This window comes from Eublepharis macularius, chromosome 1, assembly GCF_028583425.1.
Source record: "Eublepharis macularius isolate TG4126 chromosome 1, MPM_Emac_v1.0, whole genome shotgun sequence".
Classification (NCBI taxonomy): Eukaryota; Metazoa; Chordata; class Lepidosauria; order Squamata; family Eublepharidae; genus Eublepharis; species Eublepharis macularius.
The window spans coordinates 28,702,737-28,721,781 of NC_072790.1; the positions used below are offsets into that span (position 1 = coordinate 28,702,737).

The 19,045-nt window shown below is 46.8% G+C and overlaps 1 protein-coding gene across 2 annotated transcripts; it reads right to left on the reverse strand.

Annotated features, from left to right (window-relative positions):
- Window positions 1-1,811: 1,811 nt before the first annotated feature.
- Window positions 1,812-5,997, reverse strand: TRIM13 (tripartite motif containing 13). 2 transcript variants are annotated; one of them, XM_054982364.1, is made up of 2 exons: window positions 5,910-5,997; window positions 1,812-3,490 (listed from the first exon to the last, which is right to left on the reverse strand). In XM_054982364.1, the coding sequence occupies exon 2, from the start codon at window positions 3,482-3,484 to the stop codon at window positions 2,267-2,269; it is 1,218 nt and encodes a 405-aa protein (XP_054838339.1). In that variant the 5' UTR covers window positions 3,485-3,490; window positions 5,910-5,997; the 3' UTR covers window positions 1,812-2,266. The 2 variants fall into 2 exon arrangements, with proteins under 2 accessions (XP_054838339.1, XP_054838346.1); XM_054982371.1 differs by lacking the exon at window positions 5,910-5,997 and adding an exon at window positions 5,823-5,882.
- Window positions 5,998-19,045: the final 13,048 nt, after the last annotated feature.

Below are 19,045 nucleotides of genomic sequence, written 5' to 3' on the forward strand. Positions count from 1 at the left end.
AAAAGAGAATGCAAAGTCTCTTCTGGAACTGCGCAAAAACAGGGCTTAATGGAGTCCACCAGAGCTAAGATCCAGAGGAGTTAGCCGTGTTAGTCTGTAGTAGCAAAATCAAAAAGAGTCCAGTAGCACCTTTAAGACTAACTTGATTCTCGAAAGCTTATGCTATAATAAAATTGGTTAGTCTTAAAGGTGCTACTGGACTCTTTTTGATTTCACCAGAGCTAAGTTGATGAATTAAGTTGTGTAATGTGCCTTCCCAGGAATGAATTATAAATACTTATGAACGCTAGTTGATTTTCTCCTCAATCATGAGCAGATCTCATCACGGAAGGAGGGAATGTGTTAAGTGGGATGACTCTGCAAGACCTTTGTTGCTCTGGATTCCTTTTGGGGCTGGAGAGCATGTAAACTAATCACCGCTGGTCTCTCCGCATTTACATGCAGCATTCCATTCATGCCTAGGTCTCCCAGGCAGGACTCAGAGCCAAGCTACAAGTGACGCCTTACACAGGTTGGACACTTGTCATCTTACTTCAAGTTTTGATGGGAAATGTAGGCATCCTGGTTTTACAGCTTGGCTCTCCATTACAGCTGCAAGACCAGGATGCCTACATTTCCCATCAAAACTTGAGGGAAGCTGACAAGTGTCCAACCTGTGTCAGGCGTCACTTGTAGCTTGGCTCTCAGCAACTGCTAGCTAGAATTCCCCTGGCTGCAATCCAAACTGCCATTTTAATCCAGGGGTCTTGTGATTTTCACAAGTAGGCATGTTGAATGGCTATTAAAAGATGGTGGAGGCCAGGCCGACTGCTTACACAAGGGGAAAGGACAAAGAACCACTGCATCATTCAAAGTTTCATTTCCCAGTGTTATAGCAACTATCCAGGGATAGCACTCACTCATGTTTGCCATACTGGGTCATTTCTACAATCAGGCTGTATAATAAGCTAAGAAATCTCTGCCTGCCTGTCATTGGGCATTGTGAGCTACCTCCTGTCTTTTGCAGAAGGATTCCAATCACAGAACAGGGGTTACCAATTACTATGTCTTAGATGCAAGACTGCACAGATGCAACTGCTGATAGACTTTTTCAATGGTTTATTCTCTTGACTGTGATTGCATCCTCCACCAGTTAAGCCCGTTTGCTGGTTTTCCACTTATGGGTCTGCACAGACAATATGAAAAGACCGCCCCCAAAAAGAACCACCTAGGTTACTTACTTGTAACAGATGCCCTTTAGCGGCCACCTATGTACACAAACCAGCCACTTTCCTGCTGCATCTACTCCACTGGTTACTTGTCTCTGCAGTGGCCCAGAAGAACAGAACAGGAAGGGACATGTACAGGTAGCAGGGCTATTGCAACAACTTCTAGCTCTGGGAAGCTCCAAATGTTGCCTTACACAGGAGTAGAAACCAAGTACTTAAAGGACCTCAGTTAAAGGTAAGAAACCTGTAGTTTTTTATATTTTGTCCCACACCAAGTGTGACCTCTAAAACCAGCTACAAAGTTTGATGCAAAATGAATATTCCTCCATTCTCCAAGCCCCCCAAACAACCAAATTAGGGATACATTATTTATCAAGGTGCTGCAAAGATTTCTTCCACCTTGTGACGGAGTACATGCTTATCTTCAGTACTTTCTTGTAAGTAAAATTCCTTTAAAGTTAATGAGACATACATTGTTTAGAATGAAAGTCTAATTAGAAACTGATTTTCAAAAGCAAATACTACACATTTTGTTCTTTGCTTTGGGCATACACACCCTACCAGGAGATTGTGACTTATTTTATGATAGGTACTTTATTTAATGATAGGTACTTTATTTTCAAAGCATGACCGGTGGTATACATGATTATAATTTATACAGTAGGCACTCCAATCTATTTCTTAAGATCATTATCAGTCATTACCAAAGGATCTCCTTGACTTTGAGATTAACTGAAGTTTATTGTATTTTATAAAAAGTTTTAGATATTCTGCTGTGTGAATTTCATTCACATTATACATACATCTACTGAGTCTTTCACATACAAAAGTCCCCCAAAGAATAGACGTATACTTGTTTCCATTAAAAGTCACCCCCCTTAGAATTAGAAGATATTAAATATTTCAACTTATGAACCTCGGAAAACCACATCTGTTCCTGAAAAACCAAGAGAGTTTCAAAAACCCACTCCAGCTTATCAATGCCCAGTGTACTTAGTTAAAAAAAGACAACAAACAATCACTTTTTCCAGGTCAGGTTTCTTGTGCACTAACGGCAGCTATAAAAGTTTGTATTTGCAGACAAATTGAGCAACGTTTTCCAACATCACAAGGGCGCAGTTTACACATTTTTCACTCATCACAGAAGCACCATCAGTCACTTTCTCCCAGTAGAACACAGCATGATCCACTACCTCTGTTAGGTAAACCAGATACCCCGAGCCAAATGCCGAGAAAAGAGCTTTCCAGTGCAGGAGAGCGTCGCGTACAGCTTCCATGAACGGCATTCTGATGGTAGCAAGGATAAGCACGGAAAGAAAAGCGGTCACAACAAACTTGCGTGAAAAGAGTGGCGGGATGAAAGCAGTTTTCTCCTGAGGTAAAGAAAGTTTGTCCACATCTGCTAGTTTAAACTGCTCCCAGTGGCTAGTATCAAAATCTTTCATCGTGGCGTCGATGTCTACGGTCGGACAAGGCAATCTGGTTTCTTTGATCACTTTGATTTTCTCTCGAAACTCCTGCATCTGCTGCAAAAACACAATGGGTTCAGACACATCCTTAAAGGCTTCCGCAATGTTAAAAGCCATTCGTTGCTCTCGTATGATAGTGTTCAGCTTGTTGATTTCTGGGTCGTAAGCCTGCATAACAGCTAGCTTCATCGTCTCAAAGTCTGAAAGTATCTCGTTCTTCTTCTGCTCCAGGGTATATTGTAATTTCTCAAAAAAATCTTTCACCCTGTCATAGTCTTTGGTCAGCATCTGGAGAGCTTTCCTCTTACTAGCTTCCAGGGTGTCCAGTCGAGAAAGCGCATCCCCGCAATGCCATATTTCAAACCCCTGGAACAGGGTCTCGAAAGCAAGTTTCTCCTGAAAGTAGGCATCTTCAATGGAGCAAAACATATGCTTGATATGATCTCCTCGAGTGGCACAGATACCACATATCAACTGTGTGTCTGTCTGGCAGAAAATGTTGAGAGGCTGGCCGCTGTGCACCTTACACACTGGCATTTTTGTTGTTCCCTTAATTTTGTTATATTTCTCCACAATGCCTTTTAGGGAATAGTTAACCTGCAGGCTGTTGACTCCTGTAACTGTAGTTTCCTTCCTGCAGGTGGGACATTTGAAGAGAGACTGCCTCCAAATCACATTTCGGGCATTTCCTTCTAGGATCCCTTCCAAACATTTCTTACAGAAGTTGTGTGAACATGGTAGTGCGCGTGGATCATCGAACAAGCTACAACAAATGGGACATGTCAGGTCTTCCTCAAGAAGCTCCATTGCAATCTATAACAACAAAGACAACGTTTCAGAGAATAATATGGGTATAGTTCAAGAAGTTCAACTTTCTTTTCATGCAGTCCTAGCAAGAAATTGAAAAAAATCTTTCAACTAAAACAGGATTTTTAGAATCTGTATTTCAGAAGAGTGCTGATAGGCATTTCTTAAGTTATCAGAATTCAAGTAATACTACTAATTCTTCCCTTGCCCAGACTCAGCAGTTGCAAAAACAATCACTATTTACTAAAAAAAACGATCAATGCTGTAATACTATTAAGATGTTATGTAACTACGATTTCAGATATTTTAGGAGAATATAGTCAGGGCCCTACTCAAAATGGGTATGTAAATTTTTTGCCTCAAGTTTCACCTTCTTGCCCAATATTAGTCATGCTTCTGTCCATAATATTGGGGGTGGGAGCTCATATTCAAACACATCCTACAAAGACGGACTACAAACCTTATTATCCTACAGCATATTTGGTCACCTTATTGTCCCTTATTATCCTACAGCATATTTGGTCACCTAGTTCCACCACTTTGTGGGTAAAATCATTACTTCAGATTTGGAAACCATTTGGCTCTTCATGACAACGGCACCGCCTTGAGTACGCACATGGCTTCAGAGTATACCAACACGTTCTTGGTTGACTAAGCATACTTCCTTAGTTTCTGCCTTCAGACACCTATCCTCTACCTGAGATAGATCAATGACAACTTCACCGGCTACAGCCACAGTAAGGAAACTCTTGAGCAATTCTACCATGAAATTAAAAACTTCCCCCCACCACCAACCTAACTCTGAACTAGTCCATACACAGCAAGTTCATGATCTCCACCTAGGGCAGTCTACTGGGAAGAAGGTTAGTGTTCATCAAAGGAACTCTGATGTGAAAGTACTAAATGAGAACTTATTTAGAAGTTTTATTGTTTGTTCAAACCTCCACTGTCAAGTTTCCTCTCACTTTAGGGGGCAAATGTAGCTTAGCAAAAACTAGGAAAGATGGTGTTATTGACCGTAACTGTTGCTGCGAGTGATCATTTATGTTTATACTATGTTCATCTAAGAACCCTCACAGACCTTTTACAGTTGCATTGAGTCACACTGCGTACCCCACTGCTTGTAGATAATCCTGGTCTTCATGGACTGATTCAACAGAATGCAGTACCATTATGCGTTCTCTTACACACACACACATATGTATATACATATACATTACACACACACACAGCAGCTCGCATATACAACATATCCCCAATATGGTCTTCTGCCAGCGGGTGAAGACTTTTCTGTTTCATTTGGTGTACCCCCAGTAAACTCTGGCTTATTTGGGTAGAAAGGTAGCATATAAATATTTTAAATTTTTAAAAAGTATCTACCATTTAAAGAGAGCACTTTGCACCACTGACCAAGTGAACTGTGGTCCACAAAAGCTTACACCAAGGCCGGACAAATCCCAAGTACCAGCTGGCCTAGAAATTTCATCGCAGCACCTAGTACTTTCAGCAGTTATTTTATTATGGTGACAAGCCAGGGTTACCCCCATAGCTATTTAAATACCTCAACACTTTTGTTATCTTATGTGTGTGTGTTATGTGCTGCCAAGTCGCTTCCAACTTATAATAAAAGTTATGCCGTCCCTATGAATGAAAGATCTTCAAAAAAAACATCCTGTTATTAACAGAGTTGCTCAGATTTTTCAAACTAGAGACAGTAGCTTCCTTTATCAAGTCCATCTCATTTTGGGTCTTCCTTTTCCCCACTTTCTCTAGCATTATTGTCCTTTCCACTCAATCTTGCCTCCTCCTGATGTAACCAAAATCCGAAGATCTCCCTTTATTCACTTTCGCTTCTAAGGAGAATCCACGCTCGATTTGATCTCGATGACTCATACAGCAGTAAGTTTGAATCCAATTACGAAAAACTGTGAAGCGTTTAGTGGTCGGTTTTGCGGTAGCCCTAATTAGAAAATAGGGGCAATCAAATACAATACCTTGAAGGCTGAAAAATTAGTCTGGCGCCTACATTGGGGGAGTAACTCCTAGAAAATTGATCAAGGCCTGGGTTGGGGAAAGAAAATACCACAAGGAAAGGGAAAAAAGACACACACTCTATTTTTGCTGTAATTCTGGGATATATCCAGGCTCCAACTGGAGGATGGCAACCCTAGGCCCTAAACTGGACTGCCTTCTATTGGTGCTTCTATGGATCTATCCCTGAATTAAAGCAAAAACAGAGCCCAGAAAGCAGCCCGGTTTCCCTCTCTTTCGCAGCCCACGCCCGCCTCCTTTGGCTCCCCGCGGCTGGTTCGCCGGCGCCAGGCCCCTCGGCACCCACCCTCTCCCCGCCAACCGGGGCCCGGAGCCGGTCGGAAGGCCGCGGCCCCCGTTCCTTCCTCTTCCCAGCCGACTGGCCTCCGCTCACCTGCCCGCCCGGCCGTTGCCCCGCAGTGGTTCAGTTTCGCCTCAGCGGCAGGCCTCGGCCGCCGCCGCCTCCGTTGCCATCCCTCGTGCGGCCGAGGCGAGCCAGGCTCCGCCCGCGGCTGAGAAAGCCGAGGGAGGAGCCGCGGCCGCCCAGGCCCCCTTTCCCGGCCGCGGCGGGGTCTTGAGGAGAAAAGAGGCCGGAGGGGTTCCACGGAGGGGCGGCTGAGGCGGCGTTTCCCCTCAAAGAGGCCCGGCCTTGTGGGGACTGGAGAGGCCTCTTCCTTGGCGGCGTCCTTTAGCCCCTTCCACAGCGACCCCAAGGGGTTCCCCTTCTCGGCTCAGGCGGCATGAGGGGCCGCGGCATCTACACAAACCTGAATGTGGCGTGGCTTGGAGCGGGGCCTCAGCAGGGCTGGATTATTCCTAAGGCTGACTAGGCCGAAGCCTAGGGGCCCCGCAGTTACTAGGGGGGGCCCTCAGTTTTTGGGGCTGAGGCACAACTCCACCTAAATTACGCTTAATTGATTCTCTTATATAACCTCTGTTAATAAGATAATTAACTGCTTCCTTATTGAAGTGGAACAAATTGCCTCTTATAGTAAAACTGTTATCAGTAAATTTATATATATATAATTTTATTCACTTCAAAGTATTACAGGACTGAACAATTATACCCCCATATGTGCTTTCCGGAAAAGTTCTACTCCCGCAATGAAAATATTTTTTAAATTGTGAATAGAATTCTTCAAAAGACCCTCAAAAGGGATACAGGGCTATGTACTGCGGTCTAGTACCTACTGTACCAGGGTCAGGCTGCCAGCTGTAGTGGGGTGAAAGATTGAAGTGCTGGAGGGGGCCTGAAATACCTGAAAGTCTCGGGCACGGCCATGGGTTAATACAGCCCTGGCCCTCGACTGCCTCTGAGTAGTTTGTGTGAAGCAGGCTTAGACCAAAAATTGGGACGAAGTCTTAAAATTTGGTCATAATAATTAACGTTTTTGAAAAAATGTTTTTAAAAAACCTGCCCTGGAGCTTGTGTGAAAGAGTTCCACAAAATCCATCTATATGTGCTTTCCTGAGTCACCGCTCACTTCCTCAGATATGGTATCACTGAAATAAATGTATTTATTAACTTACTTTATACCCCACTGGGGACCCAGGGAAGCTTACATAATTCTGCTTTCCTCTGTTCATCCTCACAACAACCCTGTACGGTAGCTTAGGTTGAGAGTGTAATTTATTATCCTTTCGCCAAGCCTGTAAGAGATGTTCCGCCAGGCATATGGCTGATGCTGGAACAGGGACAAGCCTCCTGGCCAGTCTCCTATGGGGGGGAGGGGGAGGCAACACAACCCCCTGTTCTGGTTCTCACTGGTTAATCTATCAGCTCACCCAGTTATTGCCACCCAGTGGAGTCTGTCGACTGGGGTCAAGAATGTATAGCTGCCATTTTGGGGTGCTGTTTTACTGAATTAAACTGGTTGTATTTATACTTTAATTGTGGTTTTAACTCTGTTGTATCCTCCCTGAGCCCACTTGTGGGGAGGGTGGAATATAAATCAAATCAGTCAGAGTACGGGACTGACCCACAGTCACCCAACAAGCTTTAATGGCAGAGCATGTATTTGAACCTGGTTTTCCCACTCTAACCAGTACCCACCCTGGCTCTTTAAGGTGCCACTGAACTTTTACAAAACAGTATTCTAGCTTTCAAGCTTATCAGGCTAGATGTTAGCTTGCACAATGTTTTGTGTCATGTTTGTTGGTTCTAAAAAAAGATTACATCGATTTTTTTTCTGTGTAGAGCTCTTTCAAACAGCTCCAATAGAAGTCAGTCCGGTGTAGGACCTAGGGTTGCCATCCCCCAGGTGGGGCCTGGATATAGCCCAGAATTACAACAGATCTCCTGGCTACAGAGATCAGTTGCCCAGAATAAAATTTCTGCTTTGGAGGGTGAGCTCTGTAGCATTATATTATACCCCTCTGAGGTACCCCCATTCCCCAAACCCTGCCCTCCCTAGGTTCTCTCCCCACAGCTCCAAGAAATTTGCAGCCCAGCATTGGCAGCTCTAGTAGGCCCTCCTCTTCCTGTTTCAGATCGCTTTCTAGAAATTTAATTATTACAATGAGATTTTGTGACTTCATCACTATTTTTGGTCTAAGCCCCCCGCCCCCGCTGCAGTCCCAATCCAAATTGGGTTCCTTTCTACCTTCTCTACTTACTCTACATATGGTGCTTTGGATCAGGGTGGAAGTTGGCAACTGTTGAACAAGAAGTGGTCCAATTACTGAAGCTTGTATATAACATGTAGAGGGGCTAAAGTGAATCCTTGCTGTGCTATATAAAGTCCATTGACATCACAGAGCTCAAATTTTCACCCACAAGGTTCTTATTTCTTCACTTGGTGGAAATACCAAAGTTAGCCGTACCAGAGTGTAGAAAATGGAATCTGCTTTCTTCACTTGGCAGCATTTGAGCACAACCTCTGCTGCTCTGCAATTCTTTGGCACTTCCTTCATTCTCTCTACCTCAAAACAATGAAGTAGATTGTATTGTTGAAGGCTTTCACTGCCGGAGAACGATGGTTGTTGTGCGTTTTCCAGGCTGTATTGCTGTGGTCTTGGCATTGTAGTTCCTGACGTTTCGCCAGCAGCTGTGGCTGGCATCTTCAGAGGTGTAGCACCAAAAGACAGAGATCTCTCAGTCTCACTGTGAGACTGAGAGATCTCTGTCTTTTGGTGCTACACCTCTGAAGATGCCAGCCACAGCTGCTGGCGAAACGTCAGGAACTACAATGCCAAGACCACGGCAATACAGCCTGGAAAACCCACAACAACCAATGAAGTAGATTAATAAAATAAGCAAGATGGGAAGTCCATTCACGTCAGCAGTTTTCACGCTGTATTCTGAGGAAATCCACATTTTCTCAAGGCATAACTAGACAGTCTAGCAGAGACCTCTGATCAGATCTCCACATGTCTTTTCTTTCAGACCAGCCGTAAGCCCTACAGCACCCATTGGGCCATGGTGCTAGGACAGTGAGTGGTTCAGACCTTTCCACATAATTTCCCAGAGAGAATTCACATACACACCAGCTGCTCTTAGCTCACGTGGTCAAAAAGACAGGTAACCTCTCTTTTTTCTCTGCCAAGCTGATTATGAGTGCAGTTCATTCACAGGGAGAAAGGGGTCAACACAGATTCAGTCCATCTTTACTAACGGCCTGAAAAAAATACACCTGAAGTTCCATTCATAGATATCCGGCATCCTCAGAATATTCTGTTGGGTTCCACATTAAGGATATTGGCAAATGGTAGAAGATGCCAAGAAAGGGGGGCTGTCATTACTGAGCTTTCAATCCGCAGATGCAGGGGATGTAGGCCACTGTGAAGCAGTGTCAAATTCAGACTGCAGCCTAGAACACATCTCAAAATACTGTGCCGTTTTCAGGGATTCTGTGACACATTCCCAGGAGTTTCTATGCAGACAAAATGGGTGTGAAGAGAGGTGGCTAACACTACGGTTCTAAGCAGAGTTACACCCTTCGAACCCTATTGTCTGGCCTTCCCCTGTTCAGGGTTTACCCACTTACAAAACATGCACAGTGCAAAAAGCCACTGCCCTTCTAGACTCCATCAGCCTACCTGGGTACGCTCTGTTGCAGGAGCATTTTGTTGTACTCCAGTTGCTTCGGGTTGGTTCTTTGTGCTGCAGATTATCCGGCATTCTTCAATAAGCATCACCTTGTTGTGTTAATGAATGCTCCTCTTTAAAAACAAAAAAAGGAAAAAAGGTCAGATCTGCAGCAGCAAGATTATAATATGAACAATCTGTCTTTCGCTTTTCTAGGCTGAAATGGTAGTTACGGTGCTTCAGCAGGAGACCCCAAAGGGCCTAATGTGATTTTTTGAAAAATGACTTGTAGATTTTAGGCTCTGTTAAATATTGAAATTTGCTTTGCAGTTGCCAGTAATTCGTTAAATATTGAAATTTGCTTTGCGGTTGCCAGTAATTCTTCTACCACCCTTTAAAAATATGCCTTCCGTCGTTTTTATCTATTTCCCTTACCATCTCCTGATGTTAAACCAGAATCTTATGTTGCTGGCAACTGGAGGATTCAAGGGCCATTTATATCTTGCCTACCATTGTGACAACAAGAGTGATCCAACTATCAACATGTACCACGATAAGAGAAAATGTGTATAAAATGATTTATAGATGGTATCTCACGCCAAAAAAGCTAGCCAATGGAAATAGTCAGATGTCAGATAAATGTTGGAAATGTGGAAAGCATGAGGGTTCCTTTTATCATATGTGGTGGACGTGTGAAAAAGCTAAGCATTTCTGGGGGGAAATAGTAGACGCTATGTCAGATATATTGAAGAAAAAGGTTGTTAGAAACCCAGAATTGTTATTGTTATGTATAAACCTAGAAGACTTTGACAAAATGGTCAGGATAATGGTATTTTATGATTACGGCGGCTAGGATAATTTATGCACAGCTGTGGAAGACAAAAGAGATACCATCGGTGGAAGATTGGATTTTAAAAACATTGAGCTTGGCTGAAATGGATAAACTTACGAGGAAACTTCGAGAGGAAGATATGGAAGAGTATATAATAAGTTGGGAGAAATTTAAGAACTATATAGAAAAAAAGTGGAACGTTAAAGGGAAGGTGTGGTCGTTGGATACTTTCTGAGGGGAGGACGGTGTTCTGTTACTTTGAATTAATATAGAGGTAGTAATTATAATATTTTATTAGAGGTAAAAAATCTAGTTTGAGATAATATACCATTTTATTGATATATGTAGGCAGGGCCGGCGCGCCCATGGAGGCCAGGTAGGCGGTGGCCTCGGGCGCGCGGGCACTGGAGGGGCGCTGGAAGGGGTGTTGGGGGGTGGAGACGCGCGCAGCGAAGCTGGCATGACTTGGTTGCAGCTACTGCTGCAGCCAGTCAGCCAGCCCCTTGCTGCCACGACCGCTGCCACACACCCCAGCCGGGCGCAGCCTCTGTGCGCTGCTTGAGCCCCGCTGCCGCCGCCACACTTCCCAGCCGGGCGCAGCCTCCACGCACCGCCCCAGCAGCGGCTCGCAGCTTCTGCTCCCGGCTGGGGTGTGTGGGGGCGGCGGCGGCGGCAGCACGGGGCTGGCTGGCTCCGTTGCGTGCTCCTCCGCCCCAGCCGGGCGCAGAAGCCGTGAGCTGCTGCTGGGGTGGCGCACGGAGCAGCCTCCGTGCGCCGCCCCAGCCCCGGCTCGCAGCTTCTGCGCTCGGCTGGGGCATGTGGCGGCGGCAGCACGGGGCTGGCTGGCTCCGTTGCGTGCTCCTCCGCCCCAGCCGGGCGCAGAAGCCGTGAGCTGCTGCTGGGGTGGCGCACGGAGCAGCCTCCGTGCGCCGCCCCAGCCCCGGCTCACAGCTTCTGCGCTCGGCTGGGGCATGTGGCGGCGGCAGCACGGGGCTGGCTGGCTCCGTTGCGTGCTCCTCCGCCCCAGCCGGGCGCAGAAGCCGTGAGCTGCTGCTGGGGTGGCGCACGGAGCAGCCTCCGTGCGCCGCCCCAGCCCCGGCTCACAGCTTCTGCGCTCGGCTGGGGCATGTGGCGGCGGCAGCACGGGGCTGGCTGGCTCCGTTGCGTGCTCCTCCGCCCCAGCCGGGCGCAGAAGCCGTGAGCTGCTGCTGGGGTGGCGCACGGAGCAGCCTCCGTGCGCCGCCCCAGCCCCGGCTCACAGCTTCTGCGCTCGGCTGGGGCATGTGGCGGCGGCAGCACGGGGCTGGCTGGCTCCGTTGCGTGCTCCTCCGCCCCAGCCGGGCGCAGAAGCCGTGAGCTGCTGCTGGGGCGGCGTACGGAGCAGCCTCCGCGCGCCGCCCCAGCCCCGGCTCACAGCTTCTGCGCTCGGCGGTCCTCCACACGCCGCCCAGCCCCCCTGCGGCGCGTAATGACGTCTGCAATGACGTCATCACGCAGTCCGTGGCGCGCCCGCGCGCACACGCCGCCGCGGGCGCCAAAACCTCTGGCACCGGCCCTGTATGTAGGTACAATATGTTATAATTTACTAGGTTATAATGTCATGAATTGGATAACAATATAAAGGATATTAATAATTTTGAACATTATAGATATGATAGATATGTGTAATAGTGCTATCTAAAGATATGCAATGGTTTAAAATATATTACTATGACCCATTCTTAGAATGTAGTATATAGCTATTAATATAAGGGGCATATTATATTGTAGGTTATTGGATACTATTGATAGATAGTACTAAAAGATATGGAATGTTAGATAATGGTATTTATCATTAGATAGGTATTATTATTTTATATAGAGTTTAGTTTGGTTAAGATTTTATCTAAGAGGTAATAAAGGGAATGGAAAAGTGTCGGAAGTCAACGGAAAGGGGGGGGGGAAAGGGTGGGGGTATTATAATATGATGGAAAGTTAACTGTGTATGTTTTTATATTTGTATAATGACCCATCCAATAAAATTTTAAAAAAAACAAACAAGAGTGATCCAACTAACAAGGAGGCAAATGAGGAAAATCCTGCTGGGTTACTGCAGCGGGCTAATGGCCACTGAGGTCCATCTAGGGTGACTCCCCCCCCCACTTCTTCTTTTTGCAGGTATTTAGCCTTTAGGGCAAGTGCCCAAGCTTGGCAGAGGAAGACTAGCCCAGTTAAGGTTGTGTATTATTTGCTTGTCTGTTATTTAAATGATTTTGTAGTTTGCACCTTTTTATTTTTTTGGTAAGCTGTTTCAGGTCCCTCGGAGAAGAAAAGTGGCCTCAAAATGCTTAAGAGCAAAATACTTGTGCCTAAGTCAATAAGGACTGTGTGAACCAAGAGGTAGCACCGAACTTGATCCCTGTTCCACCTTGAACTTCCTAGGGGATCCTGGGCACGGAAAAAAGAAACATCAGAAACATGGGCCAAATCCACACGCACTCACCATCCGCTTATCTTGCGCAGTCATGGCAGTTGGGTTCATTCCACTACCATGCTGGGCATCATCACATTCACCCTCCCAGTGCGTCTTCATGGCGCGATCAGTTCTCCACACGCCACTGAGTAAACCGTTATAGTGGGTGGTTCCCTCCTCTGTCATCAGCATTGACGGCGCACGTCACTTCCCTTTTTTTAAAAAAAGTTAATTTTGCACTATACCGATATTCTGACTCTTATGTAGGCAGAGCCAGGGAAAAGCCAGAGTATTTCTAGGGGGGAACCAGGTTCCATTCAAAGCCGAGAGCGGAAAGTAACTGATGGTAAGATAAAGGACCATCATCTGTTTCTTTTCTTGCGCAAACCGCTGCTCACTAAAGTAGGTTTTGCGGTATACTGATCTTTCTTTATTCTGGGCAAAAACAGATTTCCACCATTATCACGTGGTACGGAAAGGAGACGCAATTGTGGCGCAGTGATGGTGGGGAACACACGGAATGGGGAAGCGAGGGAGTATCTGCTTGAACAGCACCGCGGTTGTGAAAAAGGCACGGAAACAAAAAGGAAGTGTGGATTCGGCCATGATGTGGCACTTTGCTCTCTCTAGGAGATCTGTATTATACTGCCTTCCTGCCTTAGATTTTTGCTGCCATCAAAGGCTCTGGTCGTAGATTTCTCTCAGTTTGACCCTCAGGCTTAGTTATATTTGGTAGAATAACAGAATAGTCATCTGTGCAGTAAAAAGGCATCCTTTATACTTGATAAAATAGACATTTTACTTAAACAGAAATAAGAGTTTATTTAGAAGTAGATAAGCATGAAGGTTTCAAGGTTGTTCCAAAAAAGTAATGGTTTCATTAAGACTTCTAGCTTTATGATTGCAAGAGAAGTGCATGTTATTTTTGTATTTTTCTAAGGCCTTGCCACCAAGGCTTAATTCCCTCATGTGCCACTCAGGCTAATATTGTCCACAAGAAAGAACGCACAGATTTCTCTCAGACTACACCACCACACTGTGTCTGTCTCTCCGCCCCTGTCTGTCTGTCTGTCCAACTTTCTCTCCAAACCACTCTGTAAAACTACAGTTCACTGTGCTGCCTAGGGTACAGCTACCATCCAATCAGGATACACTTCACTCACCTATCTGGCATCCCTCTTTCTTCTCTCAGAGACCTGAATTTTAAACCTTAGTAAACATACATTCAAAACCCCACTTTAATTAGCAGAAATAGATAGAGTTGCCAAGTTCTCCCTGGGATGGCAGGGAGGGGGGGCACTTGCCAGTCCTCTTCTTGCATGTACACGCTCCTGCAATGCGCCCCAATGACATTACTTTCAGTGTGCTGTAACATCTTTGCTATGTTTTGGGCCCATTCTGGCTCTGGTGCAATGCCGTGTTGCTTCTGGTCACGCTAGAAGTGATGTCATCGGCCACTGCACAAGCCAGCACATGGAACTGTATGCATGGCCATTTCCCCGGCCTGTCTGCTAATGGCAGGCAACCTCCAGAGGCCTGCCTTCTCCAGCCAATTGCCAGCAATTGGCGGGCAGAGGCAAGTAATCCTTGGGAGATTGCCCGCCACTGGCGGGCACCTGGGAATCTTAGAAACGAAGCACACAAAAATATTTACACGGTAAAAACATTACAGAGCGCCTTTCAGTGTCCTTTGAAACTTTATAAAATGGCTGGGAAGTCTACAGCATTTTTTCTTTCGGAAAAGGCAAAGTAGGGTTTGTTCTCATCAAGTATGTTCCATGGATCCGTCTTACCCCTGGCTCTCTTGCTGCTGCTGTGCTGGGTGCATGGACAGAAAATAGGGCATGCATGTCAGATTAAGACCTTCCCATCAGGTCCAGTACAAGGGATTTAGGCAGGCACCTGTCGCTTCCTGGGCCTGTGCCACTGCCAGCAAGTTCTGAGCCAAGCCCCTGTATTATTGGCTTGAACCTGGATTAAGGGAGCCATTCTCCCACCTGGGGCGGAAGATCCCCTGCTCCCACCCTTCCCCCCCCCACTGCCCCCACTTACTTGGCTGGTGGGAGGGCACGCTCCCCAGAATGCCCCCCTAGGCAGCACAACGAGCTCCCATGCCCACAGTGGCCCAATTTGGCCTGAAATACTCCCCACAGCAGGCCCGTTTCAGGCCGAATTGTACCCCTCATCAGGCCTTGGTAAGCGCAGAAGTGCTCCCAGCCACCTTTTGATCTGCGTGATGACATCACTTCCCAGAAGAACCAAGACCCCGGGCATCAGCGAAGTAGGTGCCAGGCTCCCAATCTCCCACCGGGGGAGCCAAGGGATCTAGCAACCCTAATCTGGATGGTGGTAGCTCAGGCTAGGGTTACCAGCTCCAGTTTGGAAAATTCCTGGAGATTTGGGCATGGAGTCAGGGGAGGGTAGAACTTGAGGAGAGGAGGGACCATAGATTCATAGAGTCCACCTTCCATTATCTCCAGGGGAACTTATCTCTGTCATCTGAAGATCAGTTGTAATTCGGGGAGAACTTCAGGCCCCGCTAGGAAGTTGTCAAGCCTAGCTCATGCCGGTAAGCTCCGTTCCACCGCGTTCTGGCTGAAAAAAAGCCCTGGTGCTATCTTAAATGGACCTGGAAGTGACCTCCTTTCCCCTAAGACCCGTACCACTCTTCTTTTACAAGTGAAACTGTGCATGATACAATTAAGTATTAGCCTAAAAGAAAGTTTGGTTATCAGAACCAAAGTCGAAAACAAATGATTCCCTCCTAAACTATTACGACGGATTGAGGAGGAGGCTTTTAAAATCAGCTTCCAGACAGCTCTGTGACTTCACCTGAGGGCAGGAATTCTGTGGCTGTGAGGTAATGCTGAGGGCCTAACTTCTGAGATTATAGATAGGCAAGGGATCTGTGACTGGTTTTCTAACATCAGTTGCCTGAGATCTGTGGCACTCCAGGTCATGAACTGTTCTGCCAAGGCAACTATCAACCAAAGTGGGACCACAGTTCAGATGAGGACAAAGTGAACAGGAAGAAAGGTTTAATTCTTCTCCCCTGCACCCTTTTGCACATGGCAATGGATACTGGGCGGTTATTAGCCCAAGTGTCATGGGCCAGTCGGGCACAGCAGTGTCGAGGGCTCCTCGAGAGAAGAGGACTCTACAGAAGAAGAGGAGCTCTGGGTAGCCAGCCCTGAACCAGGAACCAGCAAGCAAGCTGATGAGCTGCAGGCTCATCTGGACCAACAACCAGCAGCTGAGGCAGAGCCACCAACTCCCTCCAGCCCTGAGGCAACAGGTGAATCTCAGGTGGTTGTTGCTAGACCTCCAGTATCACCCACACCCTTGGAGCGCTGGAAACGAAGGCGCAGAGCCAGCCTGCAGGAGAGACGGCAAAGCGCATGCCTCCTGGCCAGACGCCAGCTGCTGGCTGATAGCGATGAGGAGTAGCCCCAGGATCACTCCCGAACAGCTGACTGCCCTCTGGTACGGGCTATAAAAGCAAGGCCATCGGGTGTGAAAGCAACAAATGGCCACCCTTTGATTCTGGCTGTAGAGCTGCGACCTGCCAAGCCATGCCCTGATTTTGCTTTTGTCTAGTTCTTGAACTTGCTGGTAACTGGCCTTTGGACCCCCTGACTCTGCATTTTGGACTAGGCTACAACTGGCTTTTGGTACTTGGTGCTTTTGACCTAGGCCTGGGCCTGGCTATGCTAACTAGCCCCTTGCCTGAGCCCTTCACGCTCTGGGGATGTGGCCTGCGCCGGCCTGGCACAGATAAGATGCTTGTTTCTTTCCCTTTAGGGCTAATAGCTGGAGGGGTGTGTGTGTGTGTGTGTCAGTCAGCAAAACAGCTGACTACAGGGTGAAAAGTTTAACCTGCTCTTCCCTCTGCTCTGGGGTCCCAATCCAAACTGGGTATTTTCTTTTATATAAATGTAAAAAAGATGGGTTCACCATGTCTAATTTGGCCAAAATGATGCATTCCAATGTTTATCTTTAGTGCAGCTGTGGAGGGTTCTGAATTTGATCAGGTGGTTGGCACTGGGGGAGGAATTTTTATGCCTCCACCCACATTATTTCTCACTCTAAACAACTCTCTCTCCAAATCAGCTGTTAACTTGGAGGAGGGCAGGGTTGTGTGTCTGCCATATTCTAGATGTTCACTGTGATGGTGGTCTATGAGAAGCAAACCCATGGGTTCCTAAGGCACACAGCGGCTGCCTTGCAAGGGGGTAGCAATAGAGTGTGCAGGTGGACTCATGGCTAGCAGTACTAGGTTTAAATCTCCATGCAGTCATGAAGCCTGTTGGTTCAATCACTCATTCAGACTGACCTTCCTCACAGGATTGTTGTGGATCAAGGGAGAACCGTGTCTATCAGTCACCCTGAGCTCCTTAGAGAAAAGGTGGGAAATGAAAAACATAAGACAACATGTAGCAAAAGCTGGTGAAATTGTGGATTTTTGCCAATAGGTCTAGTTTCCCCCTCATTTTGCTTCCCTGCGGAAGAACAAAAAAATGTAAAGGCTGCCAGGAAATGTTTTTTTTTTTTAAATGTCAACTCCATTGCAGCATCCCTGGAGGTTATTAGAGGGTTGGTTGCCAGCGAGGGTGGAACAAAACCCAGAAAGAACACTTCACAACTAGCAATGCCGACCACTTTTATTAGAGAAATAAAGCTGTCTTGGAGTTAATCATGCACATAACAAGCACGTTTTGGAACACAAACAAAACATGGCATTTCTCTGGTCATTTTGCCTACTCGCTGAAGGAGAATACAATTTCTGGGACTTGTTTTTGGTCCGTTTCAGTGCCCAGACTCAAAGAGTGATTCCGCACGTTGGATAATGCACTTCCAATCCTCTTTATAGATCATTTGGAATGGATTTTTTTGTGTGCAGAACAAAAAATCCACCTCAAACGATTGATAAAGTGCATTGAAAGTGCATTATCCAACATGTGCAGAATCAGCCTTTTTGCGCCGAAAGACTTTGGCACTCTCCTCCAGAGACACCAGGGGGCGCTCCCGCCAGACAAGAAAGTGGGGAGAAAACCTACAAAGAGTTAGTGGAGCAACACCCCTCACTTCCGGGATCCCCCACCTGCGAGCCAGAGTGGGAAAAATACGGGAGAGTTAATTGCAAAAGCGCCCTCGCGTCCCAGGAAGCGTCTGCCGCAATAAAGTCCTTGAAGGTGCCCAAGGAGTCCTTTCCCGATGTGCAACCAGATGCAAAAAGCGCAGTTCCAAAAGAACATTTGTATAGTGTTTAAACCGACCGCTCGGCTGCATTAGTGCTACAAAACCCACAATCCCGAGACTTTTCTCCCATTCTCTGTGTGAGGTTTTTACCGCTTGCGATCCTGCGCAGAGTCACTCCATCTTTAAATCCAATGGAATTAATTGCCAGAGACCGGAGCAACTCCGCAGAGGAACTCGCCGCGACCTGGTCGGGTGGGTGGATGGACTAATAGTGTAATCCTATACAGAGTTGCTCCAGTCTGAGCCCATTGAAATCAGTGGGCTTTGGCATCACTGCATAGGATTGCATTGTGAGGCTGCAATCCCATTTTCTGGCTTTCGGCAAACGTTGCAAAACGGAACCCTTCAATAAAGGGACAGGGAAACTATAGGCTTTGCTACGATTGCTGTGTGATGCTGGGGACTTTACTGCTATGGCTATGAGTATGATCCTACTGGTAGATCCCACGTTGTTTAATATGTCCGTCTAAAAATTAATTCTGCTCTAGCGTTTCTTCAGCTCTGTGTTGGATTCTTGTTAGTTTTAAATCTCTGCAATTTTGCCTTTATACCCCCAATTGCATTGCTTACGGCAACGCCTTTGAAACTGACCGTATGAGAGACCAGTAGCACCTAGAAGACTAACACATTTGATTGCAGGGTAGGAGCTTTAGCGAGACACAGCTCACTTCTTCAGCAGGATTTCACTGTCACCCTCTGAAATCCGCCTCGAGTCTCGGCGAGAAAGGAAGACTATAAATAATGTAAAGAAAATCTTTTTCCCCCGGGAGTAAGCCCCCTCAAGGCGGCGTTGCTTCTGGGTAGACCCGACTGAGACTTGCTCCCCACGAGAGTGCCATTTGCAAGCGGCGGAGCGGATCCTGGCGGCGGGAGGCTGAAAGACTCCCGAGGGTTTTTTTTTGTAAATGGAGGCGAACGAGCGGCCGGGACAAAGCTGGCCACTCTTTCCCCCGCACATGG